Consider the following 19,335-nt stretch of genomic DNA (forward strand, 5'->3'; position numbering starts at 1 on the left):
ATTTAAGTTTACATGAATTTCTAAGATGTTTTTACGGTTCTAGAGACCGAGTAACAAGATTTCTACATTATTAACTGGAGAAACACGCTTGAAAACCTCGCTAGTCATCTCTGTGGCCTTGGAAAATAGCCGTGGTGAAAGAGCAAAGCGTTTCTGAATACGGATATATGACTTATGTTAATTCTATAACAATGAATAGCAGTGGAAGAAAAATTGTGGCGAAAAGCACAGAGTAAGTAAACTTGACCTTCTCAGCAGACATTAATTTTTCTTCTTATATATCATAGCGTGTATCTTTTTTTCCTCGTTAACTAGTTGTTTTTGAGTCTCATAGTTTGCGCGAAGGCCTGCAGAGTGTCCCTTCCCTAATTATCAAGCTGTGTAGGCGCCAGAGAGGTGGGTTGCCTGCAGGAGAAGAGGAGGAGGGTACAAGTCGGGGCGGGGTTGCGGGTGCGGGGCGGGGTGGGGCGGGGACTGACAGCAGTGCAGCACGGCCCCATCATGCAGCTGCCACTCACCGCCATACTACTGCCGCTGCATTACCAGGAAGTGACATCCGAGTGGCTGTGCTTTAGTGTTATACGATGTGTTGATGTGCTGTACCGTTGTTGTTGTTGTTGTTTTGAGCTTCCTTGCTTAGTTATTGATGATGTGAAAGAGATGTAATTTGATATGAGTTTATTTATTTTTATTTCCTAACTATGTTGTGTGTGTGTGTGTGTGTGTGTGTGTGTGTGTGTGTGTGTGTAGTGGAATGTGTGCGTATGTTGGCGGCCTGAGGTGCACATGTTGCATGATCAATACAGCCACGCATGGAGGAGCAGCAAGGAGCAGTGTGGCGTGCTTGGCGGGGCTGGAGTGGCAGGGTCCGCTCCCTGTTGCATTGCAGGGCTGCGTGTCGAGGGAACAACACCTCACTGCTCCTCCCTCTCTCGCTCTCTCGCACCAATTCTCTTCGCTGCCTTAAAGTTCAAGTTCTCTACCTCATCTTCCTGACCGCCCTCACTGCGGTGCGTGGTGGTGCAGTGCTCAGGAAAATCTGTAATGCTCTTCACTGTTCTTGTGTCTCACGTGGCTGACTTCACCACGAAGATTAGCGACAGAAGTTCCCGACGCCTAGATAACTATATTCCTGTAACTCATGTGATCGGCGCCGCTGTGAAAAGTGTCCAAAGTGTGGCGAGTGTGGACTTGAAGATGTTAATGTGCTCTTGTACCTCATGTGACTCACACCATCCAAGGAAACCAATTACAAAATCGTGGCAGGTAGTGGCCTGAAATAACTAAGTACTTGTGTTCTTGTACAAACAGGAAGTATTTTCCGTGCGGGTGTATGTAGACGCTAAGATAATTGTGAATTCTTGGAAGGATCAACAGAATGCGTCTGTGGCAACAACGTCAAGACCGATGGCATGTAGAGCTTTCGACAAGAACCCCATTACCTGCAGTGGAGAGACGTCTTCCCACTTGTAACTCATGGCGAGGTGAGAAGTGAGGCGCCGCCAGGTGATTCATAACGGCACTCACCAACAATGAGGTGGCGTCCCCGTCCATTTGTCGTGGAGCACCGGCATTCTGCTCGGCGCCAAGAAATCTGCTAACACACGTGCACTTCGTAGTTCCCTGAAGTGTTGGAAGAAAATCTGTGTCTCTCCCTTTGAACTGTCTCGATGAATTGTGAAGTCATCCAATGAAGGTGCCATCCTGCAGCAGCACACTCTGGAGGGGCATTAGGGAGCCAGCACTGCTCGTGTACAAGTGAACTGACATTGTAACCCAAGTGTGGAAGTTAAAAGTGAGCGTCATCAGATAACCCGCTGAAGAAAGAAAGAGGAAGGAAGAGGGAGAGAGGGAGGCGAGAGGAAAGAGGTGGTGCTTTCCCGGCAGTTGTTTATCGGACACGTCATGAAGGAGACCCTAGTCGTTACAGGTAAGGCCGCCAAGGACAGGTGAGTCATGCACGCAAATGGCAACCTGTAATGACATTTCTTTATCGGTCCGCCGCTGCCAGTCTGGGATCCATGCAGTTTATTATTTACGGTACGGTTTTGCTCACGAAGCGTCCACATAGAACGTGTATCTTCAAAATCGATGTTCAAAAGCCACGGAGCTAAGTGGTGTGGCCAGAACGAGTGTCTTTTGCTACTGGCGGTGCAATATTCATGTTAAACTATCACCAGAATCATAAAATTTCTTGGAAACTCGCGCAACTTAAACTTTTAAAGAATGCGATCCTAACTTTTCATCTACCAAAGTTCATTCATAATTCAATCGAAGAACAGCCAAATAAACATGCCGCTCTCCTTGTTTTAGTATCACGGAGGTCAAATTGGAGGAGGCAATAGACACCTGCATGCCGAAACGATAATTACTCCCAGTGAGGTCTAATAACACTGGTTTATGACACCTATTATCATCATAGGAGTTCCTCTTTTTAATTATCTATGACACTTGTTTAGGGACCGGCACCTCAGTAGGGCTTTTCTTTTTAACACCATTTTTTGTTGTCCTTGCCCGTTTCTCCTTCTTACATAAAAAAAAAAAATAATGTTGTATAGTACTATTTCATCCACAAACCTTCCTCGACCCGCTGCTCGCTGGTGTCAGGTTGCTGTGGCCGAGTCTGTCACGACACTCGCTGCAGCCCCGCAGTGTGTCACCCTCGCCAGGACACAAAGACGTCAGGGGGAATTCCAAATGCCGCGAGCCATCCCACACCTCCCAGCCACCTGTATATTACTCTCTCTCTCTCTCTCTCTCTCTCTCTCTCTCTCTCTCTCTCTCTCTCTCTATCTCTCTCTCATCATCATCATCATCACCATTATTATCATCATCATTATTTTCAGCAGCAATAGTAGCAACTTCCTCTCAACCACAGCTACCACCACCACCACCACCACCACCATTACCACCACCACCACTACCACCACCACCACCACCACCACCACCACCACCACCACCACCACCACCACCACTACCCCCATGACCATCACGCGATCATATCATTATCACCATTGTCTTACTCGTCGTTAGAAACATGGCTGCAGTTGCCACCACCACTACCACCACCACCACCACCGCCATCTCCACCACTGCCAACATCACATATAGGCCTGTGATCTCCCTGGCCTGTGGAGAGCGTGGCAGCAGCAGCAGTAGTAGTAGCAAGTATCAGCCAGGAAACGTGAGGCTCTTAGTAACAATCCAGTCTAGTGCATTCACCCTGGAGGAGGACTAGGCATGCATCCTTTAAGCTTATGACGTTCAGAGACTGTCGGTTTTGCTCAAGGGCACTCTAGAGGGGTGGTGTGGAAGCAGCCCAGCTCGTGTACAGATGAAGTGGCACTCTAACGCGAGTCTGGAGGGTTGAAAATGAGGGTTAGATATTTTTTCGCGTTGTTACTATAGTATAGGATAACAATATAGATAGACAGAGAAAGAAGGAAGGAAAGAGAGAAAGAGAGAAGGTAAAAGAGACAGCACTTTCCCGGTTGTCGTTTATCGGGGAAAAAATTAATGAATAAATAAACCAAGCTGTGAGGAGCCGTCAGGTCCACACGTGGTAATCCCTGTCAAGAAACGAAGCTATATAGTTGCCTGGTATGACACCCAAGACTCCTGACTGTTGCAGCGTCCAGCCCTCCCGTGTCCCGCCCCTGCTTGTCCTTGAAGCAGCAAAGGCTCTTATTATTCAGAACTCCATCCACGACCTGCTTACGCTGAATGCAGGTGAACAGCGTGACGTCATGACCCACCACCCTGACGCACTACTCCCCAGATATAGTCCCAGTGCAGGTGTTGAGCTTATCGCTAGGCACGCCTGTTACCCTTAGGCACTCTGCTGATTCATATGATACTTCGAACTCTCCCCTTTCATCTCTCTCTCTCTCTCTCTCTCTCTCTCTCTCTCTCTCTCTCTCTCTCTCTCTCTCTCTCTCTCTCAATTCATTTTTATGCAGCAACCGATCCTCTCACGCCCAGGTTGGTCACAGCTCACTTCTCTGTTTCCTGAGCTGCAGGCGGGGAAAGTGGCGGGTCGGTGGCAAACATTACTTTTGTTATGCTGCAGCAGCGCCTCGCTAGCACGGTGAGGAGGCAGGCAGCACTCCACTTCTCCCAGGCATCGACCTCCCGCCACAACTGTTGACGATGGAATGCTGAGTCGCCGGTGATGCAACACTTATTGGCCGTTAAAGCCGTGTAGTGATGCAACATTGGTTCTCTCGCCTCGTGTTGCACCTAACGACCTGGAAACACTTCCTCGCGATTACCTTTGCGATGTGCACACTGCAACGTGGACAAGATAGCTGGAACCTTCTGAAAAAAAGAATCCAAACTTTTATCGCCATTCTCGGTCGTCAACAGTGCATATCAAAACATGCAACTTTGCAACCTTGCATCCTCTCCGGCCACCACCGCTGCCAGACGCACGACGGCTCCTGGCAGGCCGTAAAGAATCTTGCCGCCGTATTTTTCATCGAACCTGTTATTTCCGGAGTCCCAAACAGTTGTGTCCACGGCGCTGACTCACCGCCAACAATCTGACCGTGTCTTTTCGCAGGGGCGTCGCGCAGCCATCCCTGGCCACACGGGGAGGCCTGTGCACGGTCACCTTTGACTGGCGAGGCGTTGCAGCAGCTAATCACTCAGTAAGCGTTGCGAGGCGGCGTGGACGCGAGGGCGGAACGAATGGTGGGCAGCGAACGGTAGCGGGACACGGCTGTGGGAATAATTACACTAATGAATGGCTCACTGCAAGCCCGGCGTCACTCGGCCCCCTCTCCTCCCCCCCTCTCATCACCACCGCGCCCCACACCGTCTGTCCCCAACTCCTTCCACTCCCTGATACCTTACGCTTGTTTTTATCATGTTAATTCATCGCCCCACTCTCCCTCGCCCCGTTCACCAGGCACCTTTCCTTCCTCAGCTGCGATTTTCTAATTTCCTTGAAGGTCTAGCAATTGTCAGCGTGATTCCTTCCTGAGTCTCAATGCTGGCAACTCTTTCTGGCTTGTGTGGGTGTGTCAGAGAGAGAGAGAGAGAGAGAGAGAGAGAGAGAGAGAGAGAGAGAGAATAACAAATAAGGACTGAAATTGTTGTGAGAAATAGATGACACGAACCTTCACTTTACTTGGAAGAAGAAAGGAAAATAAAATGAACATGTTATTTGTGTGTGTGTGTGTGTGTGTGTGTGTGTGTGTGTGTGTGTGTGTGTGTGTGTGTGTGTGTGTGTGTGTGTGTGAAACTATGGAACTATTGATCTCATGTTGGCCGTCGTCGCCTGGTGGTGGTGGTGGTGGTGGTCAGGGTTTTCGTGGAAGCGGTGATGGCTGTGGCGAGAGTGGCGGGGACGGAGCTGGCTTTGCATGTACAAGTAATAGGTAGGTATGGCACTATGAGAGTGGTGGCAATAACTTATAGGAAAATAGATGTCGAGGAGACGTATTACTTCTTTCAACAAATACTAATGAATCTTGAGACTTCCATAGCTTGTCACTTTTGTTTTATATTCATTTGATATATCCATTACTGTTATGATTTTTTTTTTCGGGTGTGGGAATAAACTGAATCAAGCGACTAATGAGAAATATAATCTGTCACTAACCATGAGAAACCTGAATAGAAGTTCAAGTGTGTGTGTGTGTGTGTGTGTGTGTGTGTGTTTCACTGTTTGATCTGCTGCAGTCTCTGACGAGACAGCCAGACGTTACCCTACGGAACGAGCTCAGAGATCATTATTTTCGATCTTCGGATAGGCCTGAGACCAGGCACACACCACACACCGGGACAATAAGGTCACAACTCCTCGATTTACATCCCGTACCTACTCACTGCTAGGTGAACAGGGGCTACACGTGAAAGGAGACACACCCAAATATCTCCACCCGGCCGGGGAATCGAACCCCGGTCCTCTGGCTTGTGAAGCCAGCGTTCTAACCACTGAGCTACCGGTGTGTGTGTGTGTGTGTGTGGTGTTCTGACTGGGTTGACAACACGTGCGGACCAGGTGACCGCTTCCCGCCACCTGCTCCGTCACCTTACCATGCACGGAAATAGATGAGGCCGCCGCTTGAAGCCAGACCCTCTATAGTTTGCAACCTTTTTAGAGTAAAGTGGCGATGCACAGCTATAGTCTCACACCAGTACACTTACATACACCCACAACAGTAAAAAGATAATTTGATGGATACCTACAAAGATACACACATACACATATACACACACATACTGAAGATGCAGAGATAGATAGACAAATAGACATAAAGATACTCAAACATGGACGACACAAATTGCGGGTCTCAGATGCATTATATCGTGAACCAATGCCAAACCTGGTTTGCACTCTCTCCTCACACGCTGTTCTTTGCCCTGCAGGGATGTGGCCTTGTGAGCGGATGCTGCCGGAGAAGGGTAAGTAAGACTCCCATGGTTATTCAGTCATATATTTTTTTTCCTCGCTTCCATATTGGTGTGTAAGGTTCACGGGCGACGCGCATTGTGTGGGCGGATAGCCAACCCCAAGTGCTGAGTCAGGCATCTCCATTGCCCCTTCCCTAGCCAAATATGCAAGAATTTCCTGTTTAATTGGTCCTCAGAGGTGTCCCTCGTACTGGAGGCCTGACCAGGAAGTGGAGCGAGTGATGTGTTGCGAGTGGCGGGAACCTGAGGCGTTTCGCGTAGAGCGGTATACGTTTCCGAGGTGGCAGTGGCAGGCTGCTGTCTTGGAGTGGCTCCAAGGTATCCCAGGCTTGCGTCTGAGGCTGCCTCCCCACCTGACAGCGCTACAGTTCAGAGAGGCAGGGACCAGATGTTCTCATGATCCTGAATAACTTGCGTCTAGTGAAGTTCAGTGTAGCGAGACGACCACAGAAGCGTGAGGGAGGGACGTCACTGGGCCTCCTTGGCACACGCGTGGAAAGACGAAGAAGCAGAGGAGGAGAGTAATATTCAGGATATTCAGGCAGCGATTGCATAGTAGATCTTGTCCCGTATACACATAAGAGAAAAGGCAGCTTCAGTGTTTCTGTAGGTGAGGTTGGCCGCGCCTGACATATGCGCTGCTTATCACACATAACGATGCGTCACTGCTCCCTTGGCACGACTTGTATGGTGACGAAAATAATCTCAAAGGACTGTGTGGATGTGATGAGAATGAGAAAATGAAAGTAGCTAAACAGCTGAAAAAAAAAAAAATGTCGAAAGCTGTGTGGTTGTTAGCCTGAAAAAAAAATGTAGTCTTAATGAGCAACGACATCATTATTCTCTGTAGGAGCGAGTGTATACAGATCTGTTTAAGGAAGACGAGAAAAGAGGAAGGGAGATGCAGTAGTAGACCTGCTACAACTAAGTGAACCATCCCTGGAAAAGTACTGAAAGGAAAGAGCATATACAGTGACTTGGTAGGGCAGGGCGCGGCGAGGCGGGACTGGGTGGGAGTGAGGCGAGGGCAGCGGGGAGAGCGGCCGTAAAGTCGAGGGATGGAATGCAAGAATACAGGAAGTTCTTTGAGATGCTGTGTCGAGATATGGAGGAGTGGGTGGGGAGGGAGGCTGCTTGGTGGGAGGCGAGGAGTTCCTGTGTCATACTGGCTGTGGGAATCCTTTACTGACTGTTTCTCTACCTTTTTAACACCACCTTGTTTCCTTTATATCCATCACGCAGCAAAGAACACCAGGCGCCTTTGTCTTGAGGGACCAGCGACAGGAAAGAAGAGACGAAGGAAAGAAAGAATAACGAAACAGATAAAAGTGAAAGATTGATAGAGAGGGAGAGGAAGGGGAAGGAACGGGATGTGTATTTGGGAAACCCGTGCGTCGTGTCCTAGGAGGCGAGGCTCAATGTGAAGGCAGGATGTGCTGCTGACGGGGGAGCCTTGAGAAGAAGGGGTGCGAGGCTTGTTTTCTAGGCAGTGAAGGGCCAGACTAGGCTGGCTTCGTGGTAAATGTCGATATTCAGAATTAGTTTTATCTAGATGAAGCTGAAAAGTGACACCAGGATTTCTTGTGTTCTCTAAATTGTGGTTCACATTCTTGCAGTTCAGATACTAAGCTTTGCTACGTACAATTTGTTTAAGTTTATCTGTCAACTGCGTGGACAGAGCCCCTTGAATCTCACTCTTTGTGGGCGGGGGTGCGAGGCGGCGGGAGGCTGGGGAGAGGTGTGTGCTAACGAGCGCAGGAGGAATGTGGCCACACTCACATCAGCTGTTCCGCACGGTATCATGAGCACTGCAGAATTGCATATTGATGTGAAGTGATGACAGCTGTGAGGTAAGAGGATGTGCATATCTTGCGTTAACCTTCCAATGTGAATGTGATTGTATTTAGTCCCCTTTATCTCAGTACTGGTTCACGTGTAGCGGCGTCTTTCCTCCCTCGGTGAGGAGGTAAATGACATGACATCTGGTAGAGTAAAGGAGGAAAGGCTGATGGATGTCTTCTCTCCTCGTCGTGTTATGAAGGGAGATACGGGGAAAGGCGCGCGGAGCCCAAGTCGCCGCCAGGGAAGGGACGGACGCGCCACCAGACCTTGACTAGAGCCTCACTGCAGCGGCAAAAAATGGAGGAGGCGGAACGATAGGTTTAGAACCCGCCCGCCTTCTGTCTTCCCTGGCCGGCCTACCCTCCTTCCCTAACACCCACCCGCTTCAGGTGCCACTTGCAAGGCGCGTCCGTTGAATCCTCTGCCTTGCCAGCACTGAGCACTGTAGGCACACGTTGTTCAGTCTGCCATGAAGACCCCTATGAACCTTGCTTGGCATAACTGTACTTCATTTTTGCTCTCTGATAAGAATGTGTGTAGATTCTTTCCATGACTGTGTGTCTGTGTAGCCTAATAAGGTGCATGAAGCGGGCAGGAGTGGGGAGCATGGTGCGTGACGGTACAGCGGGCGGCTAGGGAGCGCTCGCTGTAGGCCTAACCGGGCTGAGGAGCGCCAGGGGTCCCCGGCACCAAAGGGTTAAAATAGCAGTCTGCGGGCCGTAGGTGGTGAGTGTGGCGACAGCCTCACCAGCCTCTTGACTTCCTCCGCCTCCACTCACTACAAGTTTTAATTTTCCTTCGTCACGAAGTTCTTTGCTAAGTAACAACGAACAGATTCATTCGCGTTCTGCAAGGAGCGAGTGTGTGTGTGTGTGAGAAACTCTCCCGGTTTCTAATTGGCTGATCTCTCCATTGCATCATCAGCTCGAGGTAGATGACGTCACCGCTTGCCTGAGCCAATCAGCGAGCGGCCCATTCATTGGTCACCATACACAACGTTAGTTGTGCAAAGCTTTCGGTGACGTTTCCTGTGAAAGGGCCAATGAGCGAGAGGCTGGGTCTTCCCCGCCTTTCATTGGCCTACGGATGTGATGGTGTTCGTGACGCCCTGGCAATGAAGGGTTGGAGTAGGCCGAGATCCACGAAAAGGGTTAATGTTAAAACTGTCTGTCGTGGTAACAAGTGGAGGGCTGTGTACTGTGCAGTGACGAGGTGTTGTGGCAGTGCTGCTCCACTGCATCCCGGCCTGACATCAGACTTGACGGACTCTGCCTCTCGCTGAGTTGCTCGCCTCACTATTTTGGCTTTGCCGGTGGATCTACACTCAAACTAAATGTTAATAGGTGGGTTTGTAAGAAATGTTGGTGTTGCAGGGCGGCCGGGGTGGGGGTGTGCGTGGCGGCGGGCTGGGAGTGCGCGGTGTGGGCCGCCTCCTGCCTGGTCGCCTCACGCGCTCAGTCCGCGCTGTACGCCTAGCGAGCCAACCGCAACCGCGCTGGTTGCAACATTATTGTGATTTGCCGCAGTACTCAAGTGCAGTTTCTAATGAGAATCTGTGCAGTGGGACGCGTGTACACGGGGCGGACGGCGTCGTGAGGTCGCCTGGTGGTATGACAAGGTAATTTACTCCAGGGGTCGCTGAACGAGCGGCCTGAGCCAGGAGCAGCAGCTTGCAGGCCTATCGCGGCGACATGTCCGCTGCCCTGCTGCTGCTGATCACTGGTGATGTCAGTGCCCGTTCTGGATGTGAATGTTACCGGTGTGTGCAGTGAGTGTCGTGGCTGTGTGGACCAGTGACGGACTCGTGTGTGTGGCGGCGAACACAGGGAGCGAGGAGCGACGTGCATTTTAAAGCAGCGGTCGTGCATGTGTGCCGTGCTGCGATCACGCCTTGATGTGTCTCAATGTGAAAAGTGATTCGTGAAACGACATAATACAGACACATGGGGCTGAAGCAGCAGCCCGGTAGACCTACGCTGGCCCGTCTCTAACGAGTCCCGTGCACGCCGCCCGCCGCCCCGCGTGCCGCCAGACCCGCCGAGGCCGATCATCGCTGGGACACTGGCAACATACATTTTGTTCCCTCATTATGCCATTGTCAGTCAAATGCACCTCAAGAAATCCACTGACACCGCTGTAAAACTAACTTATAACAACCAGACAGTAGGCCTACAGATTTGTAACGTAGCTGAGCTGTGGCCACGAACATTTTTTATATAACTATACATCGACTAAAGCTGAATCTGAAAGGCCGTGTTGCATGGTGTGTGTCGAGCACGTGTCGGCGCCTCGGCCCCGCTGTACTGGTGGACACGGGCCAGCCACCACACCTGCAAAAACAATCCACAACCAAATAACATCTTTTTGCCCTGCAGCTGCAATGGGGTCCACGCCCGCACCACACACTCCACACTTTTCCCTCACACCCCCACACCGCACCGTCCACGCCACACCACGCCGCCGCTCACACCTCATCGCTAGCACCACACCGCACCACTGTCACTGTGGTGGTAGTGGTGGTTGTGCGGCTGTGGTGCTTATTTCCTTATCATTCCCAAACCAGTGCCGCTCCTCCCTCCCTCCCTCCCTCTATCTACACTCATTCCTCACTCACAGGCGCCTTTGCCCCGTAATGGTTACAGTAATGCGATAGACTTATCCAGGTGCTTTCCATCACATCAAAAAAGACTCACCTGGGCTTCCCTCACAGCTCGCTATTTTGTTCATGTCAGAGGCCATAAAAAAACTCCCACTAGAAATGAATTAATTAAATTAATACAGTATAATGTGCCTATATATATATATATATATATATATATATATATATATATATATATATATATATATATATATATATATATATATATATATATATATATATATATATATATATATATATATATATATATATATATATATATATATATATATATATATATATATATAGTTGCACATTACTTTCTTAGGATTATATAAAAAAAAAAAAACTAAGATTTAGTTAGTACTCTAAAAGAGTTGATGATAATATTGACAGTAATATTAGTTATCATTATTATTATTATTACTATTATTATTATTATTATTATTATTATTATTATTATCATTATTATTATTATTATTATTATTATTATTATTATTATTATTATTATTATTATTATTATTATTATTATTATTATTATTATTATTATTATTATTGTTGTTGTTGTTGTAACCATTATCATTATCACTGTTACCATCATTATCGTAATGATAGCTATCACAGTTTATAATGACATTTCCAACAAAATAAAAATGCAACAGTACCAATAGTTATTATTGCTGCTGCTACTACCACTTCTACTACTACTACTACACTACTACTACTACTACTACTACTACTACTACTACTACTACTACTACTACTACTACTACTACTACTACTACAACTACTACCATTACTAATACTATCTCTGCTTCTACTTTTTACTAGTTTTCCTGCTGACAATAATAATGATAATAATAATAATAATAATAATGATAATGATAATAATATAATAATGATAATGATAATAATAATAACAATAATAATTATTATTATTATAGTAATAACAGTGATAATAACAATAATAATAATAATAATAATAATAATAATAATAATAATAATTATAATAATAATAATAATAACAATAATATTAATAATGATAACAATAATGATAATGATAATAGTACTACTACTACAACAACAACAACAACAACAACAACAACATCAACAACAATTACTACTACTACTACTACTACTACTACTACTACTACTACTGATAATAATAGTAATCTTGATAAAAATGATAACAATACCACTAGAAAACAATAATTACTACAACGTCTCTACTGTTTCTCTTTCTCCTTCCCCTTCTCCTTCTCCTTCTCCTTCTCCTTCTCTTTCTCCTTCCCCTTCTCCTTCTCCTTCTTCTTCTCCTTTCACTACTTTAAATTTTTCTTCTACTGCTACTTCTGCTGTTGTACTACTGGTAATGTTTCCACCACCACCATTCACAATAATAATAATAATAATAATAATAATAATAATAATAATAATAGTAATAGCAACACTTACCGTAACAATAATACGTAATAATGATAAGAAAAAGATATATATATATATATATATATAGATACTCTGAGTTTATATTTTATCATCTTAATATAAAAAATACATACTCATGAGCGTATATCTTGATTTTATTAATATTAAATTATTCACATCCCCCTCCTTGTTTACTGTGTTGGAGCAGGAATCTGTATAAGTGGCTAAAGTAATTTGTAATAGTGCGTTCATCGTCATAAGTAAAGCAGAGTTAGGTGTGTCAGAGTGAAGGTATTGTGTGGGATGTTACGAGGCTCTCTCTCTCTCTCTGTGTGTGTGTGTGTGTGTGTGTGTGTGTGTGTGTGTGTGTGTGTGTGTGTTTGGGTGGGGGGTAAACAGTGCGAGGGATGAAGTGATGAAGAAAAATCATTTACTTCTGTGTATACATCTGTCTGTCTATCTGTTTGTTTATTAGCACTAGTATGATATATAGTTAGCTTACTCTCTCTCTCTCTCTCTCTCTCTCTCTCTCTCTCTCTCTCTCTCTCATAGTAGGGTTGGTGTACATTTTGGAGGTCACTGAGTACGATGACTCCACCAACCAGTCAGTGTATGGCAGGGAAGCTTTCACCAGGCCACCACCAACCACACAGCCTTGCCTCTCTCACCCCGTCACACCTACACAACCTGCTCCACGCCCACCTCCCTTCCTGTAAAGCTGCTACTCCTTAATGAAACACTCAGGAATACTTGTTCATCCTGCAGCCTGTCTGTGTGTGTGTGTGTGTGTGTGTGTGTGTGTGTGTGTGTGTGTGTGTGTGTGTGTGTGTGTGTGTGTGTGTGTGTATTTGTTTGTCCATTTATTCTGTCTATTTATGTATGTATGTTGCTGTCTTTATATGGTACGTACCACTACCTAAACACACACACACACACACACACGCATTACAATTAATTACGTTAGTGTACACAAACTCTATGTGTGTGTGTGTGTGTGTGTGTGTGTGTGTGTGTGTGTGTGTGTGTGTGTGTGTGTGTGAGCGCTGTAGCTGAGGCGGTGTGTGAAGGAGCAAAAAGCGACAAAGAGGCGGGGCCATTGTACCGACGTGTGGCTCATGATGGCATTAGCATTTCTGTATTGTAGACTTCACCGATGTGTTCCTTGACTCCCAGGCTGCTCGTGGCGGTGGTGGTGGTGGTGGTGGTTCTGACTCTTTAACTGATTAATGATATACTATTGCTACTATTATTATTGTTGCTGCTACTAAGACTACTGCTAGTGCTACGACTACTATTCTTTTCCTCTTCCTTTCTCTCCTTCTCCTCCTCCTCCTCCTCCCCTTCCTCCTTCTCCATGACTAAAAGTATTATAACACTGTACCACACAGACTTATCATGGTTTTGATCTAAGTAACTCGCTATCGTCCCCTTAAAATACATCAGTATATTCAATTTAATATTTCGTCGAGTCCTTTTCGAAAATTTTGTAAAGAAAACTTAATTTTTTTATGTATTGATACTCTGCATTTTATTTATTTATTGACCGAGTGATTAAGATGAGATTTAGCTTATTATTATTAAGATTTTGCTGCTCTTGACTTTATTTGCGTTAAAGACGAGAAAGGAAAGAGAAGTAAATGTATATTGCGATTCTTTTATTCAATTTGTGGGAGTTTCATGTGTGCGGGAACGTTGCCATGTTGTTTGTACCTTTTTTATTGATATTTTTTTGTCCCCATTTTTGTACCTTTATTTTCTAGTACCTGGGAGCCACAGTATATCCGATGACATCCATATTACTCAATTCTGAAAGTACCTCGCCTCCATACCAGTAGGAAAAAAGCAAGATAAAAAAGAAATACTACCTCTACACCTTTTATCAAGAGTGTTTACAGTGTTTTCCTCCTTTCTCCATTGTTTCGCAAAGGGAAGGGTGAGAGGACAGGAAAGCCTTGTCAATTTTCCTTCCTGCGTGTGTGTCATGCAGGAAAACTTCGAATACTGAAAGATGTTAAGGATTCAGCTGATCTCGTGTCACTACCTTTGAGTACAGCCTTCCTACATTCCTCCTGCCAGTGTTTTATCTCGCTCCTGTGTCAGTAATAGGGAAACACAGAATGCTGGAAGATGTATTGAGTTCTGCTGGCTCTCTCGCACTGCCTAACATTTTTCCTCTTATTTATATACTTCTCCTCCTCCTCCTCCTCTTTCTCATCTTGCTCTTTTTTTTTCCTCCTCCTCCTCCTCCTTCTTCTTTTTCTTCTTCTTCTTCTTCTTCTTCTTCTTGTTTTTGTCCTTGTTATTTTTGTTGTTGTTTTTGTTGTTGTTTTTGTTGTTGTTGTTGTTGTTGTTGTTGTTGTTGTTGAGAGAGAGAGAGAGAGAGAGAGAGAGAGAGAGAGAGAGAGAGAGAGAGAGAGAGTGAGAGGGAGTTAGGGTCACTGGGTGCCTGGCGCAGCAAATATTTCTCTCTCTCTCTCTCTCTCTCTCTCTCTCTCTCTCTCTCTCTCTCTCTCTCTCTCTCTCTGCATGTGTGGAGTGTGTTAAGCTCAAAACTCCTTATTCATCATTAAACATATATGCTTTCATCACCATCACAACCACCACCACCACCACCACCACCACCTCCTCCTCCTACCTCCTCCACCTCCTCTAGCAATGTGTTTACGGCACCTAACACTATCCACCACCTCCTTCATCATGGTCGCCTCCTCCCATCGCCACCACCTTCCCGCTCTTAAAAGTTGCCAAGACTGTAGGAATCAAGAGGGATATTACAGCTTATCATCTTGTGGGTCTTTGACTTGAGATTTTTTCTGCCACAAGAGGCGAGTTTAGTAGTGTTCCGGTGTCCTTATAGGGAAGCAGTGGTCACTCGTTTGTCTTGCCTTACGCTCAGTGTGTCGTGAAGATCCTTGTGATAATTCTGATTGGTTAGTTGATGAATTTTACCCTTACTAGGTTCACACGGTGGTCAATTTGTTTAGTTTCATGATTCACTGTTTCTGTTTTTATCCCGTGGGTGAGATATGCAGTATGGAAGTATTGTTTTCTTTCTTCTACTCTTGTGTTTGATAAAGAGTCACGTGTCTACCTTGTTTCTGCTAATACTTCACACCACGAGCAGGCAACGTGAGCCGAGTGCCGCCTACTGGGGCCTGATAACACATAAGAACATAAGAACCTATTTGATAAGGTGAATGCGAAATATCAGTTGGTCTACATAAATTGGTTTCTGAGTGCTTAAACTTTACCATCTGTCGTCATGTAAACGTATCCAACCTGCTTCTAAAAATCTGTTCATTTGAAACTCTATTTGTGAAGTTGTAAGTCTTTTGTTTAGCTTATAATCGTTCATGATCTTAATTCCTACGCCTTCTGAATACAAAGGAACGTAAAACTGGTGATTGAAGATTGTCACTCCCTTGTATTAGTTTAAATCCTTCAGTACCATGACATATTTTCATATTCATTCTATTTACTGTTTAGGCAATTTTATATAGCTTCAGGAATTTAAGTGGAGATTAGAACAGTGAAGACTCAGGCCATTAATCTTCTGATCTCCATAGACCCTTCCTAATATTAATAAAATCATACCCAAAACTCATAGTAAAAAATGCGTTCCAGTACTGAAGGGATTAACGTTAGGAAAGCTATAGGATTCAACGTATATAGGCAATTTTATATAGCTTTAGAAACTTAAGTGGAGATTAGAACAGTGAAGATTCAGGCCATTAATCTTCTGACCTCCATACAGCCTTCCTAATATTAATAAAATCATACCCAAATCTCATAGTAAAAAATGAAGGGATTAACGTTAAAAAAACTATAGGAAACAAAACTGAGGCTTATGGCATCGCAAGTATAAGGAATCATAAACCACATAACTGTAAGGATCATGTACTTGAATGCGGCATATCGGTAATGTTCAAAGTATCGACTATTGCTTTTAGAATCCTCATTTTCTACTTCCTGCTTCTGATTTTCACCTCCTGACAGTGTAGCCGCCGTGCCTTTGACAAGAACACATGTCACACTAGCTTATATGGACGAGAAATGTGTGTTTTTGAAGTCCTATTGATTTGTTAGCGCAGTGTTCATAATCTGAGTATATGGCTCGTATTCTGAAACACTTCCATGCCTCACTGCACCTTCACAATTTTCAAAGGGCTGTAGTAGAAGTGACACTGATTTTTAAGGATGCTTCTGTGGTTCTAGTGACATGTTAACAAGTTTTCTGCATTATCAGCAAGACAAATACTTTTTATAACTCGGCTGATCGTCACTGTAGACTCTGAAAATGGTCGCGGTGAGAGAAGGAAACATTTATGAATATAGCGCTATTTCGTTCGAAAACAAAATAAATGTATGAGATGACTAACTCTGCGGGAATGTGACTGATGGTTTGGCTCTCGGTGCAAGGACGGGACTGTGGTGATGGGAACATTAACTATCATATTGGTGTGTTAGTTATTGTATCTTAGCGTCAGTCTCAGCACACGTAAGAAGAGATGAATCACACATACCCAAACCAGTTCCCTCAATTCTTCTATCGCAGTTTATATAAAGCGCCATTCAATCTCACTTTATTTGCTTCGTGACGTCTTGTTGTTGTCTCATATTTGCCCGTGTCCTAAGACGATTTGCTCTCTCACTACGATAATTCTTAGCCCCCTCAGTACCAGGACATGTTTTCATATTCATTCTGCATACTATTTGGCGATTATATACAAATTTAGAAACTCATGTAGAGATTAAAATAGTGAAGACTGTAGCTATTAATTTTCTGACTTCCATAAACTCTTCCTAATGTAAATAAAATCGTCTAATCACATCAAAATTCTTGATTAAAAATGCTTCTCAGTACTGAAGGGATTAAGACTGAGAGATATGACTAATGTTTTCAAGAGATTTTTCCTGCCAATGATAAAGAAACCTCGTCAATTTGTCACTAAAAGCATGCAAAGCCACCCTCAAAACTCCGTATAACCTCAACTAGAGAATCTTTTTAATGCAATGGACGTGCGGCGGACAAGTGCTCGATAATACATGGTCTACTGTGTACAAATGAGTAGGTAAAGTGTACAGTACGAGTGTTGTTCACCCCGTTGTGATGGAGATGGATGTAATACTCTGGTAGCGGCAGTTGCTTATTTATAGTCTGTTTCACCAACTGTCACATTAATCTAGTTTGGTGAGAACACAGGATCACCGTAACGTCGCTAGTGACTGATGCTCTCACTCACTCACTTTTACTCTCACTGTGACCCGTACTCAGAAGCTTTTTCTTCTCACACGACGACTGTTTTCAAAGGCTGTAGTTGAAGATACTCGTGTTTTTAAGGGTTATAGTTCTGGTGATGGATTAGCAAGGTTTCTAGTTTATCATAAGGAGAAACTGTCTTGAAATCCCTGCTAGTCGTCTATGGGGACTTGAAAAATTGTCGTGGTGAGAGAGTAATAATACGTTGTTTAATATGGCAGTAAGTCTTGCTCTGAAACATGCGGCAAATTTACCTTATCTCTCGCAAAAAAATGATTACATGTTAGATTTCATCAGGTACAGCGATACTTCATGATCTGTGAAGGTTTGATAAAAATACGTTAATTTTCCATACATTTCAAAGCAAAACAAGGCGTAGACCAGTTCGTGAGTTACAGCATCACAGCTTCAGTCGGTGGCAGTGTTACGTTTCATAGCAAGACAAGGCAGAAACTCATGTGGGGATTAAAATAGTGAAGACTGTAGTCATTAATCTTCTGACTTCCATAGACCCTTCCTAATGCAACTAAAATTGTCTAATCGTACATAAATTTCAAAGTAAAATTGTGTCCCACTATTGAAGGGGTTAATGTGAATGGTGAGACAGCTGGGATGGCTCTGAAAGGGAGGCGTGGAATATATGACACCAGTGAAATGATGAGGATAGGTACATATCGCATGCCGGACCACTGGGAGGAAAAAGATAACACTAACTAGGTGAAGCACACTCAAACTGGGGGACAAACGCCTTCCCCTCTCATTACAACAATTTTCCAAGGCCACAGAGACAACTAGCAAGTTTTTCAAGTCAGTTTCTCGTTTTAATAAACTAGAAATCTTGACAATCTATCACCAGAAGGGTAAAAAACACTTAAAAACACGAGTATTATCAATTATAGGCCTTCGAAAGCAGTGATAGTGAGAGCAAAGCCTTTCTGAATATGGAACAGAAGACAAGTCACCCCACCAGATAGAACATGGGATGGGTTCCGACGAGGGATGTAAAAACTTAACAGAAAAATATGTCAGAAAAAATAATGATAAACATGTCTTACAACTTGGCAAGCTTCCATCACGTGACAAGAGCTGGTCCATGTTGACAATGAAAGTGTATTATAAAAACTACTATTTGCAAGCGTACACACACACACACACACACACACACACACACACACACACACACACACACACACACACATATATATACGAATGGCTACATGTAAAGAGTGAGTAAATGAGTACTTGAATAACGAGGCCGTGGCATAGGCGCGAAGATGGGCGCGAGAGTAGGAAGTGCATGTGGACCTGGGGATGTGAAACAGGATACGTGACTTGCAGAGTAGCGATAGAGTACACCGAACTGCCTAGCCCTCACTGACGCCCTCACCCATCCATCTCTCTCTCTCTCTCTCTCTCTCTCTCTCTCTCTCTCTCTCTCTCTCTCTCTCTCTCTGAATCACATCTAAGCATTCATTTTCAAGTGAGATTCCTCGAGTGAGTCGCATGAATGAATGCGAAGTGTGTCTTACTAGAACCAAACGTAGCTTCGTATGTGTCCAAGTGAAGCGTTATGGCGTCATTAGGCAGTGTATTGAAGGAGGGAGGGAGCGGTGCGTGGGAAGATGCGGTGCAGGTGAGGGGATGCTCGCTGTAAACAGGTGCTCATGTGGTCCTGGTCACCGGAGATACTTTTGATTACGTAAAGCTTCCAAGATATAATTCACACATCGCTAGTATTCTTGATGACACG

At 44.8% G+C, this 19,335-nt stretch overlaps 1 protein-coding gene across 5 annotated transcripts in view; it reads left to right on the plus strand.

Annotated features, from left to right (window-relative positions):
• The first annotated feature begins 720 nt into the window (after window positions 1-720).
• Window positions 721-19,335, plus strand: part of LOC123503484 (zinc finger protein chinmo-like) — a 57,119-nt gene continuing 38,504 nt past the window's right edge. The window contains exons 1-2 of one of the 5 annotated variants that reach the window (XM_045253298.1): window positions 721-1,930; window positions 6,376-6,411. In XM_045253298.1, the coding sequence (XP_045109233.1) occupies window positions 1,906-1,930; window positions 6,376-6,411 (61 nt within the window). In that variant the 5' untranslated portion in view covers window positions 721-1,905. Of the gene's footprint in view, window positions 1,950-6,375; window positions 6,412-9,426; window positions 9,606-9,676; window positions 9,881-19,335 lie in introns of those variants that run through there. The other 4 variants (XM_045253299.1, XM_045253300.1, XM_045253301.1 and 1 more) reach the window with 4 other exon arrangements.

The sequence above is a fragment of the Portunus trituberculatus genome, chromosome 14, assembly GCF_017591435.1.
Source record: "Portunus trituberculatus isolate SZX2019 chromosome 14, ASM1759143v1, whole genome shotgun sequence".
Classification (NCBI taxonomy): Eukaryota; Metazoa; Arthropoda; class Malacostraca; order Decapoda; family Portunidae; genus Portunus; species Portunus trituberculatus.